The 23,772-nt window shown below is 44.8% G+C and overlaps 1 protein-coding gene across 2 annotated transcripts in view; it reads right to left on the minus strand.

Moving 5' to 3' along the window:
- smarca4a (SWI/SNF related BAF chromatin remodeling complex subunit ATPase 4a) overlaps nucleotides 1-23,772 on the minus strand; it is a 107,809-nt gene that overhangs the window by 19,001 nt on the left and 65,036 nt on the right. For both annotated transcript variants that reach the window (XM_073069046.1, XM_073069045.1), the window contains exons 25-26: nucleotides 17,458-17,621; nucleotides 10,793-11,020 (exon numbers count right to left, since the gene is read on the minus strand). In XM_073069046.1, the coding sequence (XP_072925147.1) occupies nucleotides 10,793-11,020; nucleotides 17,458-17,621 (392 nt within the window). The remainder of the gene's footprint in view (nucleotides 1-10,792; nucleotides 11,021-17,457; nucleotides 17,622-23,772) is intronic.

Below are 23,772 nucleotides of genomic sequence, written 5' to 3' on the forward strand. Positions count from 1 at the left end.
GTATTAGGTTTATTATCACCGATATATGCTGTGAAATGTGTGGTTTTGTGGCATCAGTACAGCGCAAGACAGAAAATTACTATAAAATAAGAAATAAACAGTGTGAATGGTGAACAACAAGGTCGTGTTCATGGACTGTTCAGAAATCTGATGATGGAGGGGAAGAAGCAGTTTTGATTCATTGAGTTTGAGTTTTCAGGCTTTCCGAGGGTGCTGATGTGAAGAAGGCAGGCCCCGAAAGGTGAGTCACGAATTTGGGGCCCAATCTCTCAACCACCTGGTCAATGAGGTGCCTGCATTTACCCACCTGTCTTTCCAATGTTTCAAAAATTTTAAAGGTTTGAAGTACATTTATTACCAAAGTATGTAGTTTATGTCACCATACTTCAGATTAATTTTCTTGTAGGCATTTACAGGGGAATAAAGAAATATAATGTAGTTTATGAAGAACTACGCTGCCTCAGAGAGATTCTAATCTGGACCACACACAGGACACTGCAGATTAAAACAAAACGAAGACAAACTGCCACTCCCCACAGAGCGAGCATTCAGATGTGGAAAACAGCAGCAAGGACCCATGCAGAATAGATGTTTAGTAAACTGCAGCCATGACCCTGACAACAAACTGAAATCACAAGGCTGGTTTCCAGCTCTCATTTCCAGCCAGACCTTGCATTAAACCCACAGTCCAAAGACGTACTGGGTAGGTTAATTGGTCATTGAAAATTATCTCATGATTAGATTAGAGTGAAACCGGGGTCGTCAGCTGCTGCTGGGGTGGTATGGCTCCAAGGGCCACTAGTGCCTATCCTGCACAGCACTTCTAAACAAAAAATAAATAAAAGTCAGCTTTGCCAACAACACAGTGATCACTAGATTGATACTGTCAACCATTTCTGGGAAGGTGCTTAACGTTACAAGGAGATCCTCACATGGGGCTCTAGCTAATACTTAACCAAGCAGCCTTTTTACATACTGTTTATTATGATTTTTCAGTACACGAGTGTAAAGGAGAATGATTGTTACTCCAGACCTAATGCAGCTTAAAAATACAAGTGTAAAAATACAATAAATATAAACATAAAAGCAATCCTATATAACACCATGTACAAGTTTGAGTATGGCTGTTTAGACACAAGATTAGCTCATATACATAAACTGACTGCATGTACTGTACATAAAGTGACATTAGGTACAGCAGTATCATGAAGGGAGCATGGCCCGGATGGTGGGGGCCACTTTCCTGTGTTTCTTTTCATCCCTGTGATCATGTAAGCAGTGGGACATATGGCATTTTGTCGCAGAAATGAAAGGAATCTCATTAACAAGGAATCAAAGGAACAAAACCATTGCTGTATTAAGCAGCACACACACGCAAAATACTGGAGGATCTCAGCAAGTCAGGCAGCATCTATGGAGGGGAATGAACAGTTGACATTTGGGATCAAAACCCTTCATTAGGACTGTATTGGTATTTTTTTTTGTAGGCTCTGCAATTTTTCCTGTTGAGGTGTGGATGAGGCTGGATAGAGGGGGTCAGCTCACTGAGACTGGAACTGGTGGGGGGGGGGGTGTTGAGGTTGATCATACAGTATGGCCAAGTGAAATAGGAATTGATATGAAAGGAGAGGGGAGTAACAAATTAAAAGTATTATATATGAATGCACGAAGTATAAGGAATAAAGTAGATGAGCTTGAGGCTCAGTTGGAAATTGCCAAGTACGATGTTGTGGGAATAACAGAGACATGGCTTCAAGTGGACAGGGCCTGGGAAATGAATATTCAAGAATATACATCTTATCGAAAGGACAGACTGACTGGCAGAGGGGGTGGGGTGGCTCTGTTGGTGAGGAATGATATTCAGTCCCTTGTGAGGGGGGACATAGAATCAGGGGATGTAGAGTCAGTATGGCTAGAACTGAGGAATTCTAAGGGTAGAAAGACCCTAATGGGAGTTATCTACAAGCTCCCAAACAGCAGTCTGGATGTAGGGTGTAAGTTGAATGAAGAGTTAAAATCGGCATGTCGCAAAGGTATTGATACAGTTGTCATGGGGGATTTCAACATGCAGGTAGACTGGGAGAATCAGAATGGTACTGGACCCCAAGAAAGGGAGTTTGTGGAGTGCCTCCGAGATGGATTCTTAGAACAGCTTGTACTGGAACCCACCAGGGAGAAGGCAATTCTAGATTTAGTGTTGTGCAATGAACCGGATTTGATCAGGGACCTGGAGGTAAAGAAACCATTAGGAGGTAGTGACCATAATATGATATGTTTTAACCTACAATTTGAGAAGGAGAAGGGAAAATCGGATGTGTCAGTATTACAGTTGAACAAAGGGAACTATGGAGCTATGAGGGAGGAGCTGGCCAAAGTTCAATGGAACAGTGCCCTAGCAGGGAAGACAGTGGAACAACAATGGCAAGTATTTCTGGGAATAATGCAGAAGGTGCAGGATCGATTCATTCCAAAGAGGAAGAAAGATCCTAAGGGGAGTAAGGGGCGGCCGTGGCTGACGAGGGAAGTAAAGGGCAGTATAAAAATAAAAGAAGTATAACATAGCAAAGATGAGCGGGAAACCAGAGGACTGGGAAGCTTTTAAAGAGCAACAGAAGATAACAAAAAAGGCAATACGCCAAGAAAAAATGAGGTACGAAGGTAAACTAGCCAAGAATATAAAGGAGGATAGTAAAAGCTTCTTTAGGTATGTGAATAGCAAAAAAATAGTTAAGACCAAAATTGGACCATTGAAGACAGAAACGGGTGAATTTATTATGGGGAACAAGGAAATGGCAGATGAATTGAACAAGTACTTTGGATCTGTCTTCACTAGGGAAGACACAAACAATCTCCCAGATGTAATAGTGGTCAAAGGAACTAGGGTAAAGGATGAACTGAAGGAAATTTATATTAAGCCAGAAACAGTGTTGGATAGACTGTTGAGTCTGAAGGCTGATAAGTCCCCGGGACCTGATGGTCTGCATCCCAGGGTACTTAAAGAGGTGGCTCTAAAAATTGTGGACGCATTGGTAATCATTTTCCAATGTTCTATAGATTCAGGAACAGTTCCTGCTGACTGGAGGGTGGCTAATGTTGTCCCACTTTTCAAGAAAGGAGGGAGAGAGAAAACAGGGAATTTTAGACCGGTTAGCCTGACAACAGTGGTGGGAAAGATGCTGGAGTCAATTATAAAAGATGAAATTACGACACATTTGGATAACAGTAGAAGGATCAGTTTGAGTCAGCATGGATTTATGAAGGGAAAATCATGTTTGACTAATCTTCTGGAGTTTTTTGAGGATGTAACTATGAAAATGGACAAGGGAGAGCCAGTGGATGTAGTGTACCTGGACTTCCAGAAAGCTTTTGATAAAGTCCCACATAGGAGATTAGTGGGCAAAATTAGGGCACATGGTATTGGGGGCAGAGTACTGACATGGATTGAAAATTGGCTGGCTGACAGGAAACAAAGAGTAGCGATTAACGGGTCCCTTTCGGAATGGCAGGCTGTGACCAGTGGGGTACCGCAAGGTTCAGTGCTGGGACCGCAGCTGTTTACAATATACATTAATGATTTAGATGAAGGGATTAAAAGTAACATTAGCAAATTTGCTGATGACACAAAGCTGGGTGGCAGTGTGAAATGTCAGGAAGATGTTATGAGAGTGCAGGGTGAATTGGACAGGTTGGGCGAGTGGGCAAATGAATGGCAGATGCAGTTTAATGTGGATAAATGTGAGGTTATCCACTTTGGTGGCAAGAACAGGAAGGCAGATTACTATCTAAATGGAGTCAAGTTAGGAAAAGGGGAAGTACAACGAGATCTAGGTGTTCTTGTACATCAGTCAATGAAAGCAAGCATGCAGGTACAGCAGGCAGTGAAGAAAGCTAATGGCATGCTGGCCTTTATAACAAGAGGAATTGAGTATAGGAGTAAAGAGGTCCTTCTGCAGCTGTACAGGGCCCTGGTGAGACCCCACCTGGAGTATTGTGTGCAGTTTTGGTCTCCAAATTTGAGGAAGGACATTCTTGCTATTGAGGGAGTGCAGCGTAGGTTCACAAGGTTAATTCCCGGAATGGCGGGACTGTCATATGTTGAAAGATTGGAGTGACTGGGCTTGTATACACTGGAATTTAGAAGGATGAGAGGGGATCTGATTGAGATATATAAGATTATTAAGGGGTTGGACACGCTGGAGGCAGGAAGCATGTTCCTGCTGATGGGTGAGTCCAGAACTAGAGGCCACAGTTTAAGAATAAGGGGTAGGCCATTTAGAACTGAGATGCGGAAAAACTTTTTCACCCAGAGAGTGGTGGATATGTGGAATGCTCTGCCCCAGAAGGCAGTGGAGGCCAAGTCTCTGGATGTATTCAAGAGAGAGTTAGATAGTGCTCTTATAGATAGCGGGGTCAAGGGATATGGGGAGAGGGCAGGAACGGGGTACTGATTATGTATGATCAGCCATGATCACAGTGAATGGCGGTGCTGGCTAGAAGGGCCGAATGGCCTACTCCTGCACCTACTGTCTATTGAGGTAGCTTTACCCCTGCTTATGTCATTGGCCGAGATAATGAGTCCCAGTCTTGGCAGTTCTCAGTACAACTCAGTGTGGATGGTACAGATGAAGAATACTACAGCATAGTACAGGCCCTTTGGTCCACAACATTCCGCTGACCTTTTAACCCACTCCAAGGTCAAACTAATGCAGTTATTCCCAATGGGGCTGGTTACATGTCATTGGGGGGCATTAAAGATTCTTGGGGGGGGGGGGGTGATGGTAAGCAGCACCCTAACTTGAGGCACGAGACCTGACTGACCGGTAGTAGAGCAGGCACTTCGAAAAGAAAGGATGAGGCACTGGAACACAGGAAGAACTGTAGCTCTGCAGGTGGTGAGCACTCGTCGTCACAACGTGTCTGAAACTCGGCAATCTCATCCCACCTTACCAAACAAATGGACATTATTAGGGATGCATAAATTAGCAACAAGGGTGCAACAGATAATGAGTGGTCAAGAATCCCAAAGGTCCGGCACTTTGCTCACTGATTAGACCACAACGTCGTGGCTGCGGCCCATTGTCCAGAGTCAGACTTTGGATGGGGAACTTTCTCACTCACTTTAAAAACCCTGGCTTCACTAGAAAATGTATAATTCTACCATTTAACATGTTGAGAAAAAGATAAAGTGGTTTTTACATCCAATGTTCCAGCAAGTCCGCAAGTCTGGCACTAAAGTCCCAAGGCTGCGGGATTATTGGAGCTTTCCGCACTGGGATCATTGCTTAGATGGAACGCCAGATATCAGAATGGGAATGGTGATTGGAATTAAAATGGTTGGCTACTGGGAAATCTTGCCTGTTGCAGACAGAGCTAAGGCACTCAACAAAGATGTCCCCAGGTCTCAGTGATGTAGAGGAGCCCTCACCAGGAGCACTGAACAGCAATGTAGGGGAGGCTACACCGGGAGCACGAGATACAGATGACCCTGACAGACTCACAGGTGAAGTGTTGCCTCACCTTAATTGGTGGTGAGCAAGGGAGGAGGTGAATGGCCACTTCTTCCGCTTGCAGGGATGAGTGCCAGGAGGGAGGTGGGTGGAGAGGGACGAATGGACAAGGTATTCACAGAGAGAGCTATCTCTGCAGAAAGCAGAGAGTGGAGGGGGAAGGTAAAGATCTGTTTGGTGGTAGGATCCCGTTGGCTTCTTCCCCTTCCTTTCCAGGCCTGATGAAGGGTTTCAGCAAGAAATGTTGATTCTTTATTCCTGTCCACAAATGCTGCCTGACCTGGTGAGTTCCTCCACCATTTTGAGTGTGTTACTATTTAACAGTGCCATTGCAGTAGCAAACACGAGGAAATCTGCAGATGCTGGAAATTCAAACAACACACACAAAAAGCTGGTGGAACACAGCAGGCCAGGCAGCATCTATAGGAAGAAGCAATGTCGATGTTTCGGGCCAAGACCCTTCATCAAGACTAACTGAAAGAAAAGATACTAAGAGATTTGAAAGTAGGGGGGGGGGCATTCGAAATGATAGGAGAAGTCCGGAGGGGGTGGGGTGAAGCCAAGAGCTGAAAAGGTGATTGGCAAAAGGGATAAAGAGTTGGAGAAGGAAAGGACCATGGGACAGGAAGCCTAGGGAGAAAGAACGGGGGAGGGAAGCACCAGAGGGAGATGGAGAACAGGCAAAGAGTGATGGGCAGAGAGAGAGAAAAAAAGGGGGGGGGGAATAAATAAATAAATCAATCAGGGATGGGGTAAGACCCGCCCCTCCTCCCCTTCTTACCCCATCCCTGATTTATTTATTTATTCCCCCCCCCTTTTTTTCTCTCTCTCTCTCTGCCTGTTCTCCAACACCCTCTGGTGCTCCCCTCCCCTGTTCTTTCTCTCTTGGCCTCCCGTCCCATGATCCTTTCCCTTCTCCAGCTCTGTATCCCTTTTGCCAATCACTTTTCCAGCTCTTGGCTTCACCCCACCCCCTCCTGTCTTCTCCTATCATTTCGCATTTCCCCCTCTCCCTCCTACTTTCAAATCTCTTACTATCTTTTATTTCAGTTAGTCCTGACTAAGGGTCTCGGCCCAAAACGTCGACAGTACTTCTTCCTATAGATCAGGGGTGTCAAACTCATTTTAGGTCACGGGCCGGATTGAGCAAAATGCAGCTTCATGCGGGCCGGGTCAGTCGGACGCGTGCGAACGCAGCTTTCGTTGCCTCCGTTTTTTCAGCCTGCTCTCATGTGTCTCAGTCTCTGCTATAACTACAAAGTGTTTCACTTTACAAATTCCATTTCTTATGAAGAAGACTGCCGAGCAAGACTGCCGAATAAACACTAAAAACCCTGAAAACCTGGTACCTGAATAAACTCAGCATTAGTCATATCATACGCCATAGGCGCTTTGATTACTGGGGCCAGCTTTAATAGTAATTAGATATTATCTCGCGGGCCAAAGATAATTCCACCGCGGGCCGGATTTGGCCCGCGGGCCTTGAGTTTGACATATATGATATAGATGCTGCCTGGCCCTCTGCATTCCACCAGCATTTTCTGTGTGTTGCCATTACAGTAGCAATTGGTTTAAAAACTAACATCAGTAACACTTCAAATTGCTCTTCAGAGTGGTCCTCCAGGTCAGTAACACATTGTCCATACCATCATACCCTAATGTCTCCCTGCTATTTAGCCTTGTGAAAATCAAGTTCCCTTTGGAAAGTTACTTCAAAGCCTCTTCCAACACATTCTCCAACAGTGCATTCCAGATCACAACAAGTACCTGCTTAGAAACATTTCCATCTCACCCTCTTTCAAGCCCTCTGTAGTGTGACTACGGGAAGGTTGGCAGGCGTGGGACGTGTAGAATCCTCACAGTTCCCCCAACTTGGATCCAAAAATAAATGTAAAATTGGCAATAAATATGTCCCTGTCTGTGACAGCAGGCTCCTGGGTCTTTCAGCTAGTGCTTATAAAACATCTCTTGGCAAAATATCACATCAACAGCGAGTGCTAACATTATTCCTGCTCTTTGATGTGATTTGGGCTCCAAAGGGTTTGAAGGCATTTTGTCAAAGATGCACAAAGGAGGAGTCCTCTGTCACAGCCCGATGATGAGATGAAGTATATACACTACAAACTAGTCTACTTACAGCATGTCCTTCCAATAGTCTTTTCTGTGCTTTAAAGTTTCTATGTTGCTCTTAAACACTGTGCTATAATATTATGCCACTAGAGTACTTCATTAAGTCAATAGCAGCCTGAATGATTAGTTCAGACAAGGTGGATGAACCATACAAAATGCTGGAGGAACTCGGCAGGTCAGGCAGCATCTATGGAGAGGAATAAACACGCAATGTTTCAAGGCCAAGTAGCATAGCGATTAGCGTGATGCTATTACAGGTTGGAGCGTCAGAGTTTGGAGCCGTCTGTGAGTAGTTTGTGCGTTCTCTGGGTGCTGTAGATTACTCCTACAGTCCAACAATGTATTGGTTACTAGGTCATTGTAAATTATCCTGTGATGAGGTTGGGGTTAAATAGATGGGTGGCTGGGTGATAGGGCTCATCAGGCTGGAAGGGCTTGTTCTGTGCCACATCTTTAAATTGTTATGAATGTACCACAGCTCTGAGGGGCCGAAGGGTGCGGGGGTGGCCCCCTCCTTTGTGAGAATCACAAGATCACTATTGAGTCAATTCAGGAGACCCAGGAAATGAGAAAAAGACAAGGCGTTGGAATGTGCCTTGGCCTCCGAGAGGCGGACCCATTGATGCCGGCTATTGTCTCTTGGAGACGGACTTGTGTATTGCATCCTGGACGATGCATCGACGCCCCAGGCAATGAACCAAGGAGGAGGTTGGTGGAGGGATTGCATCATCCCCAACCTGATTGACACCTGAGCCCCTGTGAGTCAGGATAAAAAGAGGGTCTGTGTGGGAACAGCCCCTCAGACGCACCAGAAGAAACGCTAGCGATCCCGTGATAGCGAAAGCCGGTGGAAGGCCACATGCGTCCGCTTCCATTTGCCCGGAATCGGTGACCTTTGCCACGGAAAAACAGTTTTTAGCTAACAACGGGGAACTCAACTCTCAACGACTCTCGAAGGATTGACATCATAAACAGAATGGGCAAGTTTTAACCCGTCTCTCTCTCTCTCCAACAATTGCCACACAGGGTCCCAAACGGCGGCAGCCTGTATGAACTGAACGAACTATATATTTCCATTGGACAATTCATTATCCCCTAGACAACGATACAGCTTATTTCTTATTGATTATTATTATACCCGCGCTTTTAGATTTAGTATTGACGACGTATATTATCTGTGTGTTTGCATTGATATTATTTTTGTGTATTTCTATCAATAAATACTGTTAAAAATAGTACCATCAGACTTCAACGGACCTCTCTATCTTTGCTGGTAAGTGACCCAGTTACGGGGCACGCAACAAAATAAATAAATAAATAAATAAGCAGATTCATAAATAAACCAGGACCTGATGAAGGGTCTCAGCCTGAAACCCTCACTGTTTATTCCCTTCTTTGGTGCTGCCTGATTTACTGAGTTCCTCCTGCATTTTGAGTGTGTTGCCTTCGATTTCCAGCACCCGCAGAACCCTGTTTTTCCGCTGGGATTACAGAGCTGACATGCACACAAATCAGGCGAAACTACCAGGCCCCAAATCTATCAAGCAACCCGAATATTTTAAAGTACCTCCCCGGACAACGCCTTCTTGCTGCGCAGCTGTTCCCTAGGTCACCCTGAACCCACGTCACCCACTCCCAGCTCCTCCTGGACTGCGCTGGTGTGCCCTTGAGCATGGGAGCAGATTGCGAGGCCCCGCACTGATCATTCGCACACCGTACCGTGCACTCACACCATTTTATAGATTATTTGCATGAAGATCTGAGCGATGTATGGAAAATTCACGTGTCATATGGAGTACTCCCTCCAAGAGGGCCGCAACTTTGTCGTGGTTTGGAGGCTTCAATGACCCGGAGAGCTAAGCTAGCTTTGGCTCTTGGTAGGGTCACTCACACCAAACAGGTCAAAGGGTAGAAGCAGAACTAAGAGTGGTCCACTGGTCTTCCAGCTTTGGGGCTTCAGCTCAGGGCTAACAATCCTGACTGGTAAAACAAAACAGCTATGGAAACAGCAATGAAGACTCCTTCTACATCTGTGGGCAGTGATATTCCTGCGACTTGCAGGACTGACAGTAGTGACAACTGAGACGAAGCTACTGACATGATGAAGGAAGCCCTGAACACCGCCAGAGATAGAGGACCTTCAATACTGTCCTAAACGCCAGCAGCCTAATGGGCACTCCCCCATGGAATACTTACGCAACATATGGAGTATCGTGTGTTGTATGGAATATCAGCATATCTGCACAATATTCCCTCAGTGGCCACTATGACGTACAGTAGCTAATAAAATGATCACAGCGTATTTCTGTTATATTCACACTTTTTACGAAATACTTACATACATTTCTCTGACATATATAATATTTGTCTGATACTCAGAACATCCTTATCAATAAGATTGGAATATTTGCATCCCACATTGTGTGTTATACTTTCACACTTAATACACTATGTCATACACTAAATGCATGTAATACCGTGAAATATGAAATAATTGCATTTTGCATGGAAGTTTTGCAATATATGATATCAATTTGCATTTTTATAGAACAATTAATGATGCAAGATGTCTTAAACATTTTCACGGAGCTCAAACAAAAAACTGCTGCCAAGTCACATAAGGATGAGATGACCATGGATGTTTTAAGGAGGATTTTAAAAAGATGAGATGAGGTTTAGGAAGGTCATTGCAGGAGCCAGGCAGCTGTAGAAACGGCTGCCAATGGTAATAATGATTAAATGAAGCAAAAAGAGACTGAAATCAGAGGAATGTAGACATCTTCAGATCTGCGAGGGAAGTTCAGCGTAGGCAGTGATTTGAACATGAAGGTGAAAGGTTGAGGTAACAGAGAGTGGGTTGAGGTCAGTAAGCACAGGAGTGATGGAGAACTGTATTTGTTAGGACTTAGGACATGGGCAACAAGTGTACAGACAATAGAGAGCGGAAAGCTAGCCAGGAAATAGCCTGACATGTTTAGATTTTCATTGGAATATTTGGCACGTTGTTTGAAATATTGCCAAAAACATGAAACATCTGCATGAAATGCACCGTATTTGAACTTTGTATGGTGAGTTCACATTGCATAGAAAGGTTGCACTCTCATCTATGTTTAAAGACAGATCCGTCAGCTACTCAGGTTACACACAGTACTCACTTCATCCTGCTCCTCATGTTCCAGAATGGCCTGGAGGAAGGCTCGCCTCTCATGGCTCGACGACTTCTGGTCGAACATGCCAGCCTGGATGACCTTCTGGTCGACATTGAGCTTGTACTTGGCTGCCGCAAGGATCTTCTCCTCCACGCTGTTCACAGTGCAGAGTCGCAGCACGCGCACTTCATTCTGCTGCCCGATTCGGTGAGCACGATCCTGAGCTTGTAAATCCTGAAATGAATTCAAGTCACAACCGGGTTAGAGTGGCAGGATTTCCCTCTGCTTTCCGCTTCTGTGGAACGTTAAAGCTTGGAGCAAGAGAGGCGAACTTCTGCTTGCCCAAGATAGCACACACAAACATCCTGGTGGCATGTGGCATATAGTGCCACCTCGGTTCCTTAAAGCCCATCCATAATAAAAAGGTACATTATAATCTTTTCTGCCAAATGAAGCCAGGAACGAATTGAGCTGTAAGGTGTTTTCATAGTCCATAATCAGGAGTGGATGTTTGCACAGTGCTTAGCACAACAAATGTCAGTGATCTGGGTTCAATTCCACCACTGTCTGTACGGAGTTAGTATGTTCTCCCCATGGCTGTGTGGGTTTCCTCCGGGTGCTCCAGCTCCCCCCACATTCAACGGGTTAGGGTTAGCGAGTTATGGGCGTGCTACGTAGGCACTGGAAGCACGGCAACGCTTGCAGGCTGCCGCTCTGGTTTGATTTGACGCAAACAATGCAGTTTGCTGTTTGCTTTGATGTACATCGGACAAATAAAGCTAATCTGTTTTATCTTAAAGAGGGTGTATGAGAATTAACAGGGACAAGCAATTTACTGCAGGGAAAGTTTATCAGCTGTTAACGGACAACTAGTATTTATCAGCAGTTAATGAACAACTAGCAACAGGCAGATCAGTTATGTTAATTACTTCCACCTGTTTACAGAAGGGTCATTAAGCCATAAACAGACAGTGCAGTGTGGGAGGGAGGCCAGTGGAGAACTTCCTGTTAGTATTAATGAATACTGGGCCCCTGAACATCCCTCTGCAATTGGATCCTCGACTTTCTAACCAGGAGACCACAATCTGTGCGAATTGGTGATAACATATCCTCCTCGCTGACGATCCACACTGGGGCACCTCAGGGGAGTGTGCTTAGCCCACTGCTCGACTCTCTCTATACCCATGACTGTGTGGCTAGGCATAGCTCAAATACCATCTACAAATTTGCTGATGATACAACTATTGTTGGTAGAATCTCAGCTGGTAACGAGAGGGCGTACAGGAGTGAGATATGCCAACTAGTGGAATGGTGCCGTAGCAACAACCTGGCACTCAATGTCAGTAAGACGAAAAAGCTGATTGTGAACTTCAGGAAGGGTAAGACGAAGGAACACATGCCTATCCTCATAGAGGGATCAGAAGTGGAGAGAGTGAACAGTTTCAAGTTCCTGGATGTCAAGATCTCTGAGGATCTAACCTGGTCCCAACATATCGATGTAGTTATAAAGAAGGAAAGACAGCGGCTATACTTTATTAGGAGTTTGAAGAGATTTGGCATGTTAACAAATACACTCAAAAACTTCTATAGTTGTACTGTGGAGAGCATTCTGACAGGCTGCATCACTGTCTGGTATGGAGGGGCTATTGCACAGGACCAAAAGAAGCTGCAGAAGTTTGTAAATCTAGTCAGCTCCAACTTGGGCACCAGCCTACAAAGTACCCAGGACATCTTTAGGGAGCGGTGTCTCAGAAAGGCAGTGTCCATTATTAAAGACCTCCGGCACCCAGGGCATGCCCTTTTCTCACTGTTACCATCAGGTAGGAGGTACAGATGCCTGAAGGCACACACTCAGCGATTCAGGAACAGCTTCTTCCCCTCTGCCATCCAATTCCTAAATGGACATTGAATCTTTGGACACTACTTCACTTTTTTTAATATACAGTATTTCTGTTTTTGCACATTAAAAAATCTATTCAATATATGTAATTGATTTACTTGTTTATTTATTATGATTTATTTTATTTATTATTATTTTTTCTCTCTCTGCTAGATTATGTATCGCATTGAACTGCTGCTGCTAAATTAACAAATTTCACGTCACATGTCAGTGATAATAAACCTGATTCTGATTCTGAACGGAGCCTGGGGAAGAGAGAGACTGAGAGTTTATGTACTCCCTATGAGTTGTAATCTTGGACCTCCTCCACTGCTGCTGCTAGAGGGAACAGGTCAGACCATAATCCCCTGCACCAACAATGTTCCGGGCTGCAGGAAGACATGCTAAGGGACGCACTGAAGCTCGGTGCGGCTAACACAAAGTCTTTGGGTGAAGGACCCCAGTGTGGGCTTCTTCTCCTACTGTACTGAGTCAGGTGGGGAAGCCCCTCAAACAACAAATGAGTGGATCACATCAGGGACCCACGAGTGGCGACGGTGCTAGGAAAAAAATGAGTGTATTAACTAAAAGAGTTTTGCACTGTGTTTATTCTTTGGGAGTTTTATTATGAGTAAGATTTAATTTTCAAATAAAAAGCAGGGATAAAGGCACTTGCTGTGTTTATCATCTAGAATCACGAATACACCTGAGGGTTCAAAGACTACCTTCACCCGTCCAGACTGAGAGGTCTTAGACCCAAAGTGTTCACTGTCCCTGAAGTATCTCTGATTTCTTCATGCATTTTGTTTCAGGCACAAGATAGTCTGCCCTGCTGAAGGGTCTTGGTCTGAAACCGTGACTGTACTCTTTTCCACGGACATGCTGCCTGGCCGGCTAAGTTCCTCCAACATGTTGTGTGCGTGGCTCATCTTGGTGGTTTTCAATGACAGAGTTAATTCTTGCTCTAATTACTCTCATTCTGCTTTATCCAACCTCCCTCCTCAAATAATCTTCCAAACTTATCATATCCTACCCATCATCCCATTCCCATCATCTCCTGTCCCTTCTCTTCATGCAACAATTTCAAAAACTGAGCATCTTCAAAGGTCTCCAAGCCTTGGTCCTCTGAACCTCCTCCAGCTTCCTAATTCACAGCCCACACTTTCTCCGTGATCTTCAGCAATGCCTTTAAAGCACTACCTTCATAACTCTGCTCATTCAAAGTCTCCTCTAGGTTTCCTGACTATGAGTGTGTGAGGGGCTTCTTTTGCCGCTGTTGTTGTGCTGTTCTGCCAAGCCTGGCGGGCATGCTCTGCAGGCGACACTTGCGGGCTGCCCCCAGCACTTTCCTAGGTTGTGATGGTTGTCAATGCAAACAACACATTTCATGGTACGTTTCAATGTACACGTGATAAATGCACCTGAATCTGAAGCCGAATTTACCTCCGATCTGTGTGCATACAGCAGTAATGTGGTGTAACGAGGGGTTCGAGTTTCCTATGAGCCATTGCTTCCTGCTGTTACGGGACCACTCCACAATCTCTCATCACAGGAGGGAAGTCTAACCTTTGCCCCTTGGACGTCTAAAACCCCATCAGCCACTGATAAAGGAAGAATGTTTCAATTACGCTCAGTACCCACTTTATTAGGTATACCTGCTCAATAATGCAAATATCTAATCAGCCAATCATATGGCAGTAATGCAATGCATAAAAGCATGCAGACATGGTCAAGAGGCTCTGTTGTTGTCCAGAAAACATTAGAATGGGAAAGAAATATGGTCTAAGTGACTTTGACCGTGGAATGATTGTTGGTGCCAGAAGGGATGATTTGAATATCTTGATCTCCTGGGATTTTCATGCACAACTGTCTCTAGAGTTTACAGAGAATGATGCAAAACTGAAAGAAAACATATAGTGAGCAGCAGCTCTGTGGGCAAAAACACCTTGTAAATGAGAGTGTCAGAGGAGAATGGCCAGACTGGTTCAATCCCACAGGGAGGTGACAGTAACTCAAATAACCACGCGTTACAACAGTGGTGTGCAGAAGAGCATCTCTGAATGCACAGCACGTCAAACCTGGAAGTGGATGAGCTACAGCAGCAGAAGGCCACACCAAATTCCACTCCTGTGGCCACTTTATTAGGTACAGGAGCTACCTAATAAAGCGTCTACTGAGCGTAGAGGTCCACCTTATTGTTCCATCACTAAGGGAATGGGCTGGTTAATTCCTGCAGTCTGTAATTATAGAATCTGACAGCTGTGGAAGTGTTGCTGTGAAACACTCCGAGAACAATCACTTCCAACTGCAGACCCGTCACCTGTGAAGTCTTGGTTTCACCATCACACTCGAACAGAAAAAAAAATCGCGGTAGGTAGGGAATGCAATTTTTTTCTGATGCCCTTGGAAAGAAGTTGACTGGATTAAATGGTGTAGTGAGAAGGCTGCTGACTACCCAGTCTTGTGTCCACCCTGCCCCAACACATCAGCTGAACACTCGAGAGACTGCTCATCGCTCTATTACTGAGCTTTCTCAGTTAACTCCACACCTTGCCTAAGCTATGTATTTACTCCCTCACATCTCTTTCTTGCTAACTACATGGTATGGTAGCATACTGGTTTGTCCAATGTCTTTGTCCCCAAGGTCGAAACATCCAATACTTGAAGGCATGCATTTAAGGTGAGAAGAGACAGTATGAAAGGGATGTGGGGGTGAAGAGTTTTTACACAGAGAGTGGCGGGTGTGTGGAATGTGCTGCCATGGGTTGTTCCGAACTATGTCAACCTATTCCAAAATCAGTCTAATCCTTCTTTTCTATCCAGCCCATAGCCCTCTATTTTTATCCACGTGCTGATCTAAGAGTGTCTTACAAGTCCCTAATGTATCAGCCTCAACCATCACCCCGGCAGTACCTTCCACGTAAAAAAAAACCTTCCCTTGACTTCTCCCCTAAACTCTCCTCCACTCATCTGGTATTGGCCACTGCCACCCTGGTTAGAAGATCAAGTTTATTGTCATCTGACTGTACATATATAAAACCAAACAAAATAACATTTCTCCCAACCATGGTGGACCCACAATACATACAGAACATGAAACAAAATATTACGACAAATAAGTTAATAAAATATAATTCAAAATTGCTTTGCAGCAGAGGTAAATAGTAAACCGCTTGTGGGCCTAGAGAAGAGGCCAAGGCGGTGGCAGGGTATTCATTAGTCTCACAGCCTGAGGGAAGAAGCTGTTACCCAGTCTGGCAGTCCTAGTCCTAACGATTCTGTACCTCCTTCCTAATGGTAGTGGGTCAAAGAGATTGTGGAATGAGTGGTAGAGGAACCTCAACAAAGCTTGGGCCCTTCATCTAGAACGCCCCCAGTAAATGTCACAAATAGCATGGAGGGACACCCTGGTGCCTTTGAGTGGTTCTCACTATCCTCTGTAGGGTCTTGTCGTCTGATGCCTTGTGGTGTGGCAGCTACATAAAGAGGCAGCCAGACAGGACACTCTCGATGGTGCTCATGCAGAAAGTTGTTAGAATGGGGACAGGCATGCCTCAAGCTTCTCAGAAAGTGTAGACATCACTGCGTCTTCTTGACTAATGAGGAGGCAAGTTAAATTATCTGTTAATTTGTTCAGCAGCAGGTTGCTATCGATGCAATGCTCCTCAGACAGGATGAAGAGATCGATACTCCCCAATGCCATTCGGCTTTACAATTCAACCGCCAGGGGTAAGATATGTTAAAGTGCCGGGGTTAGAACTGAGCTTAAGTTACCATTCAATGTATTTTAGTAAACTATTTAAGAACTTTTTAAAAGCTATTTATTAATGCTTTTTGAGAGGGTGATTTTAGATGTATATCATATTTGTATTGTATGTAATTAGTTTTGCTACAACAAGTGTATGGGACATTGGAAAAAATGTTGAATTTCCCCATGGGGATGAATAAAGTATCTATCTATCTATCTATCTATCTAAGAGCACACCAAGGAACATTGGGCTCTTCATTCTCTCCACGGCAGAGTCATGGATGTACAATGAAGAGTGGTCGACCAGCCCCTTCTTGAAGTCCACAATCACCTCTTTTGCCTTGGCCACATTGAGACTCAGGTTGTTGTTCTTGCACTGTCTGACAAGCCCCTTGGCCTCCTCTCTAATGCCGACTCATTATTGTTGCCGATGAGGCCAACCACCATTGTATCATTAGCGAACCTGATGATATGGTTTGAGCTGAACTTGGCAATGCAGTCGTGAGTCAGTAGCATAAACAGCAGTGGGCTGAGCACACAGCCAGGGCGTGGGGCTGCACTAGTGGTGGAGCTTGAGTTGTTGATTCCAACTCGGACTGACTGACGTCTTTCCACCAAGAAGTCCAAGATTCCATTGCAGAGAGGAGCGTTGAGTCCCAACGAGAACAGTTTCCCCACCGGCCTCTGAGGGATGATTGCATTAAGTGCCGAGCTGAAGTCAATGAACAACACCATAGTGTATGGGGCACCATTTTCTAGGTGGGACAGGGATTTAAAATTGGCAGAAGATATTGGCTGTTTAACCAGGACAGATACGAATGAGGAATTTAAGAGGCTCTCAGATAGGCATGTGTACATGCAGAGTATGGAGGGATATGGACAATGTTCAAGCAGAAGGAAATGAGGTGTCATCAGTTTAACAGGTCAAAGGGCATGTTCCTGCACCTTGCACTCTGCAACTGAATGGGTTCCTCATGCTCTAGATTGGCCCCCCTCGGGTTTTGATAGCCAGCTCTCTCCAGAATAGATTCCTGCACAACTCACCTGGTGTGGGTTCCAGTCACTGTCGAAGATGACCACGGTGTCTGCAGCCTGAAGGTTCAAGCCCAGGCCTCCAGCCCGAGTGCTGAGTAGAAAGATGAAGTAATGAGAGTTGGGCTCATTGAACGTCTTCAGAAGCATGCCGCGGTCCTCAGACTTGGTGGTCCCTGGAATAGGAAGAACAGCTGGTTAGGCAGTGCATGCGGGGGGGGGGGGCACTGGATGACTGAATCCTACCCTGCACCATCTCGTACAGTTCAAAGCTCAAAGTAAATCTATTATCAAATTACGTGTGTGTCATGATATACTATGGAGGTTCATTTTCTTGCAGGCATTTACAGTAGAACAAAGAAATACAAAAGAATCAATGAAAAACTACGCACAAGCACTTACAGACAACCAGTGTTCAAAAGAAAACACTTTGTGCAAATAATAAATAAATAAATACTGAAAATACGAGTTGTACGGTCCTTGAAAGTGAGCCTTTTGTTGTGGAATCAGTTCGGTGTTGAGGTGACTGAAGTTACCCACTGAGCCTAGTGGTTGATGGGCAATAATTGTGACTAAACCCAACTTACAGGGCCACAGTGGAGCCTCATGGCTGAGCAATTTGCCTCTGGAACTTCATGGTAAAGCCCCAGACTGACCCAGTGAGGTGACTTACGTATGTTACCAAAGAACAAGCTACTGGAGGAAATCAGTGGGTCAGGCAGTGTCTGTGCAGGCAGAGGGATAATTGACATTTCAGGTCAAGACATACCAGGATCTTCACCCAAACTGTAGCCCATCCATCTGCCTCCATAGATGCTGAGCTCCTGCACCAGCTTTTTTTAAAGCTCCAGATTCTAGTATCTGCAGTCACCAGGTTATGTTACCTAACTAGATTCAGAATATGTAAGTTCAAACCCCACCTTGACAGGTTGAGAGTTTGAATCCTGTATGAATACAAATGAGCTTAAAAGTGACTGTGATAGAAATCCCACCTGTCCACCCTTGCCCAGCCCAGACCTACAGTGTAGATTATTTTTGAGTTTCTAGGGGAAGCCATGGAGAGCATCGTAACCGGCTGCGCCAACGTGTGGCATGGAGGTTCCAATGCACAGGATCACAAAGGGCTGCAAAGGGTTCCAGTTCCATCACAATCCTCCCACCATTGAGGATATCTTCAAAAAGACTTGCCTCAAAAGCTGGCATCCATCGCCAAGGAATCTCACTGTCTGAGATGTCCACTCTTCACATTACTGCCATCAAGGAGGAGCTACAGCAGGCCGAAGACCACACTTTTAGGAGCAGTTTCGTCCCCTCCACTATCAGGTAGGTATCTAAATGGTTAATTCTGCACTATTTATCGATTGATTGTAACCCGTAGTATTTTTTATGTCTTGTACTGTACATGAACAAATTTCACAATATACGTCCATAAGACAATGAAACACAGGAGCAGAAGTAGGCTGCTTGCCTCATCGAGTCTGCTCTGCCATTCCATCACGATTGATTTATTAACCCTCTCAGCCCCGTTCTTCTGTCTTTTCCCCGTAACACTTGACACCCTGACAGATCAAGAACCTATTAACCTCCACGTTAAATATATCCAATGACTAAGCCTCCACAGCCATCCATGGAAATGAACTCCACGGATTCTGACTAAAGAACTTCCTTCTTGCCTCTGTTCTGAGGCTGTGCCCTCTGGGCCTAGACTCACCCACTAAAGCAGGGGCGTCAAACTCATTTTAGGTCACGGGCCGGATTGAACAAAATGCAGCATCATGCGGGCTGGATCAGTCGGACGCGTGCGAACGCAGCTTTCGTTGCCTCCGTTTTTTCAGCCTGCTCTCATGTGTCTCAGTCTCTGCTATAACTACAAAGTGTTTCACTTTACAAATTCCGTTTCTTATGAAGAAGACTGCCAAGCAAGACTGCCGAATAAACACTAAAAACCCTGAAAACCTGGTACCTGAATAAACTCAGCATTAGTCATATCATACGCCATAGGTGCTTCGATTACTGGGGCCAGCTTTAATAGTAATTAGATATTATCTCGCGGGCCAAAGATAATTCCACCTCGGGCCGGATTTGGCCCGCGGGCCTTGAGTTTGACATATATGCACTAAAGGAAGCATCCTCTCCACATCCATTCAATCTAGGCCTTTTGAAATTCAACAGGCTTCGATATTTGATAGGTACCCCCACATTCTCCTAAACTCCAACAAGTACAGGTCCAGAGCCATCAAACACCTTTCATTACCAGAATTATTCTTGCAAACCTCCTCTGGACTCTCTCCAATCCCAGCATATCTTTTCTGAGATAAAGGACCCAAAACTGCTTACAATATCCATTTTGGTCTGACCAATTCCCTGTTTAGAAAGTAGTCTAGGCTTTTGTTCCTTCTACTAAAGTGCATGATCACACACTTCCATGCAACATATTCCCTCTGCCACTTATTTGGCCATTCTCCCAATCTGTCCAAGTCCTTCTACAGACCCCTCGCTTAATGCGATCATTGCTTTCTAAGGGTTCCTTTACCTCAAGCACCCTAATCAAATTCTTTTCATTACACAATAACCGATCCAGAATTGCCTGTCCCCGGTGGGCTCAACAACAAGTTGTTCTAAAGAGCTATCTCGTAGGCATTGTACAAATTCCCTCTCTTATTGAAATCCCCCATGACTATCGTTACATTGTCCTTATTACATGTCTATTCTTTTTCCCATTAATATTGATATCCCACATCTGGCTACTGTTTGGGAGCCTGTATATAACTCCCATCAGGGTCTATTTACCCTTACAGCTTTTTAACTCTACCCATAAGAAATCCACATCTTCTGATCCTATGTCGCCTCCTTCTACGGATTTGATTTGATTTTTTACCAAATGAAGCCACACTCTCTGCCTACCAGCCTGTCCTTTCAATACCATTGAACCATAGAACACTACAGCAGAGTACAGGCCCTTCAGCCCTCCATGTTGTGCCAACCCATATAATCCTTAAAAAAAGTACTAAACCCACACTACCCCATAACCCTCCATTTTTCTTTCATCCATGTGTCTGTCCAAGAGGCTCTTAAATACCCCTAATGTTTTAGCCTCCACCACCAACCCTGGCAAGTCATTCCAGGCACTCACAACCCTCTGTGTAAAAAACTTACCCCTGATGTCTCTCCTAAACTTCCCTCCCTTAATTTTGTACATATGCCCTCTGGTGTTTGCTACTGGTGCCCTGGGAAACAGGTACTGACTATCCACCCTATCTATGCCTCTCATAATCTTGTAGATCTCTATCAAGTCCCCTCTCATTCTTCTACGCTCCAAAGAGAAAAGTCCCAGCTCTGCTAACCTTGCTTCATATGACTTGTTCTCCAAACCAGGCAACATCCTGGTAAATCTCCTCTGCACTCTCTCCATAGCTTCCACTTCCTTCCTATAATGAGGTGACCAGAATTGAACACAATACTCTTAAGTGGGGTCACACCAGAGATTTGTAGAGTTGCAACATGACCTCTCTACTCTTGAACTCAATCCCCCTGTTAATGAAGCCTAGCATCCCATAGGCTTTCTTAACTACCCTATCAACCTGCGCAGCGACCTTGAGGGATGTATGGATTTGAACCCCAAGGTCCCTTTGTTCATCCACACTCTTAAGTAACTGACCATTAATCCTGTACTCAGTCTTCCGGTTTGTCCTTCCAAAATGCATCACCTCACACTTATCCGGATTGAACTCCATCTGCCATTTTTCTGCCCAATTCTGCAGCCTGTCTATATCATCTTGTAACCTTCGACAACCTGCAGCTCCATCCACAACTCCTCCAATCTTTGTGTCATCCGCAAACTTACTTACCCATCCTTCCGCCTCTACATCCAGGTCATTTATAAAAATCACAAAGGGCAGGGGTCCCAGGACAGATCCTTGTGGCACTCCACTAGTCACCGACCTCCAGGCAAAATATTTTCCTTCCACAACTATCCTCTGCTTTCTTCCTTTAAGCCAATTATTTATCCAAACAGCCAAGGTTCCACTTATCCCATGCCTCATGACTTTCTGGATGAGTCTCTCGTGACGGACCTTGTCAAATGCTTTGCTAAAGTCCATGTAGACCACATCCACTGCCCTACCCTCATCAATTTCTTTTGTTACCTCTTCAAAAAACTCAATCAGGCTCGTGAGGCATGATCTTCCCTTCACAAAGCCATGTTGTCTATCCATGAGTAGACTGTACTTCTCTAAATGCTCGTAGATCCTATCCTTAAGAATCCTTTCCTTTACAAATCTTTGGTTTGCAGACCACCGACGTAAGACTCACCAGTCTATAGTTCCCAGTTTTCTCCCTACTACCTTTTTTAAACAAGGGAACTACATTTGCCATTCTCCAGTCCTCCGGCACTTCCCCTGTAGCCAAAGAGGATTCAAAGATCATTGCTAATGCTCCAGCGATCTCTTCCCTCAATTCCCACAACAACCTGGGGTGTATCATATCCAGCCCTGGGGATTTATCAATCTTGATGCTTTTAAGAAGATCCAGTACTTCTTCTTCCGTAATCTCCACATTGTCCAGCACACAGGCCTGCTCTATTTCGACCTCACCCTGATCAAGATCCTTTTCACTTGTGAATACTGAAGCAAAGTATTCATTTAGGACCTCCCCAACCTCCTCCGCCTCCAGGCAGTCCTTTAGCAGTCCCACCTTCGTTCTCGTCATCCTCCTGTTCTTCACATACGCATAGAACGCCTTGGGGTTCTCCTTAATCCTACATGCCAAGGCCTTCTCATGCCCCCTTCGAGCTCTCAAATGTGTATCCTTCAACGTTAAGCTCCCAACTATGATCTCCTTTCAGCCACAACTCAGAGATGCCCACAACGACACACCTGCCAACTCTAACTGCCTTACAAGATAGATAGATAGATAGATAGATAGATACTTTATTCATCCCCATGGGGAAATTCAACTTTTTTCCAATGTCCCATACACTTGTAGTAGCAAAACTAATTACATACAATACTTAACTCAGTAAAGAATATGATATGCATCTAAATCACTATCTCAAAAAGCATTAATAATAGCTTTTAAAAAGTTCTTAAGTCCTGGCGGTTGAATTGTAAAGCCTAATGGCATTGGGGAGTATTGACCTCTTCATCCTGTCTGAGGAGCATTGCATCGATAGTAACCTGTCGCTGAAACTGCTTCTCTGTCTCTGGATGGTGCTATGTAGAGGATGTTCAGAGTTATCCATAATTGACCATAGCCTACTCAGCGCCCTTCGCTCAGCTACCGATGTTAAACTCTCCAGTACTTTGCCCACGACAGAGCCCGCCTTCCTTACCAGCTTATTAAGACGTGAGGCGTCCCTCTTCTTATCTTAAGATCATCTATCTTAATCGATATACATGTGCATTCAAATATACCTTCAGTCCTATACTCATTACCCTTTTTGATTCTTCCCCCCAAGATACACATCAACTCATCCCAGTGACTGCAATTTTGCCATGTTTCACTTGCCTGTTCTTCCTCACACTCTCACTACACATTGCATCAACTTGTATACCAACTGCCCCATCACTCCGGTTCCCATCCCCCAACCAATCTTATTTTAAATCCTCCCCCAGGAGCTCTAGCAAATCTGCCCACAAGGATATTGGACCACGTTGGGATTAGGTGTAACAGGTCCTTTTTGTACAGATCATACCTCCCCCAGAAGAACCCAATAATCCAGAAATCTGAAACCCTGAACCTGCACCACTTCCTCAGCCACTCATTCATCTATACTATGATACTATTCCTGCTCTGACTACCACTCGGTATTAGAACTAATTTTAATTTCGTTTCTCTTTCAGAACGAGTAGGGGATGGGAAGTCCACCTAAAATTTGTCAACAAAGTTTCGATTTCAAAAATGATCTTGTGGTGGCGAGGTCCACAAAAAGGCAGATGGCTCCACCTAGTGGTAAGTTAATTGTATGACAGGCCTAGAGGAAAACTATGTTCATACAAGTTGCGTTTTAAAGGACCACCCATCCCCACATCAGTTCCTACATCATCCTCCAGCTGCCCAGCTGAATAACCTGCCTAGGGTGGTGAATCTCTGGAATTCTTTACCACAAAAGGTGAACCCTTTTCTATTGTAGTTGTACAAGGCCTTGGTGAGACCGCACCTAGAGTATTGTGTGCAGTTTTGGTCCCCTAATCTGAGGAAAGACATTCTTGCCATAGAGGGAGTGCAGAGAAGGTTCACCAGATTGATTCCTGGGATGGCAGGACTTTCATATGAAGAAAGACTGGATCGACTAGGCTTATACTCACTGGAATTTAGAAGATTGAGGGG

This window comes from Hemitrygon akajei, chromosome 16 (genome assembly GCF_048418815.1).
Source record: "Hemitrygon akajei chromosome 16, sHemAka1.3, whole genome shotgun sequence".
NCBI classification, from domain to species: domain Eukaryota; kingdom Metazoa; phylum Chordata; class Chondrichthyes; order Myliobatiformes; family Dasyatidae; genus Hemitrygon; species Hemitrygon akajei.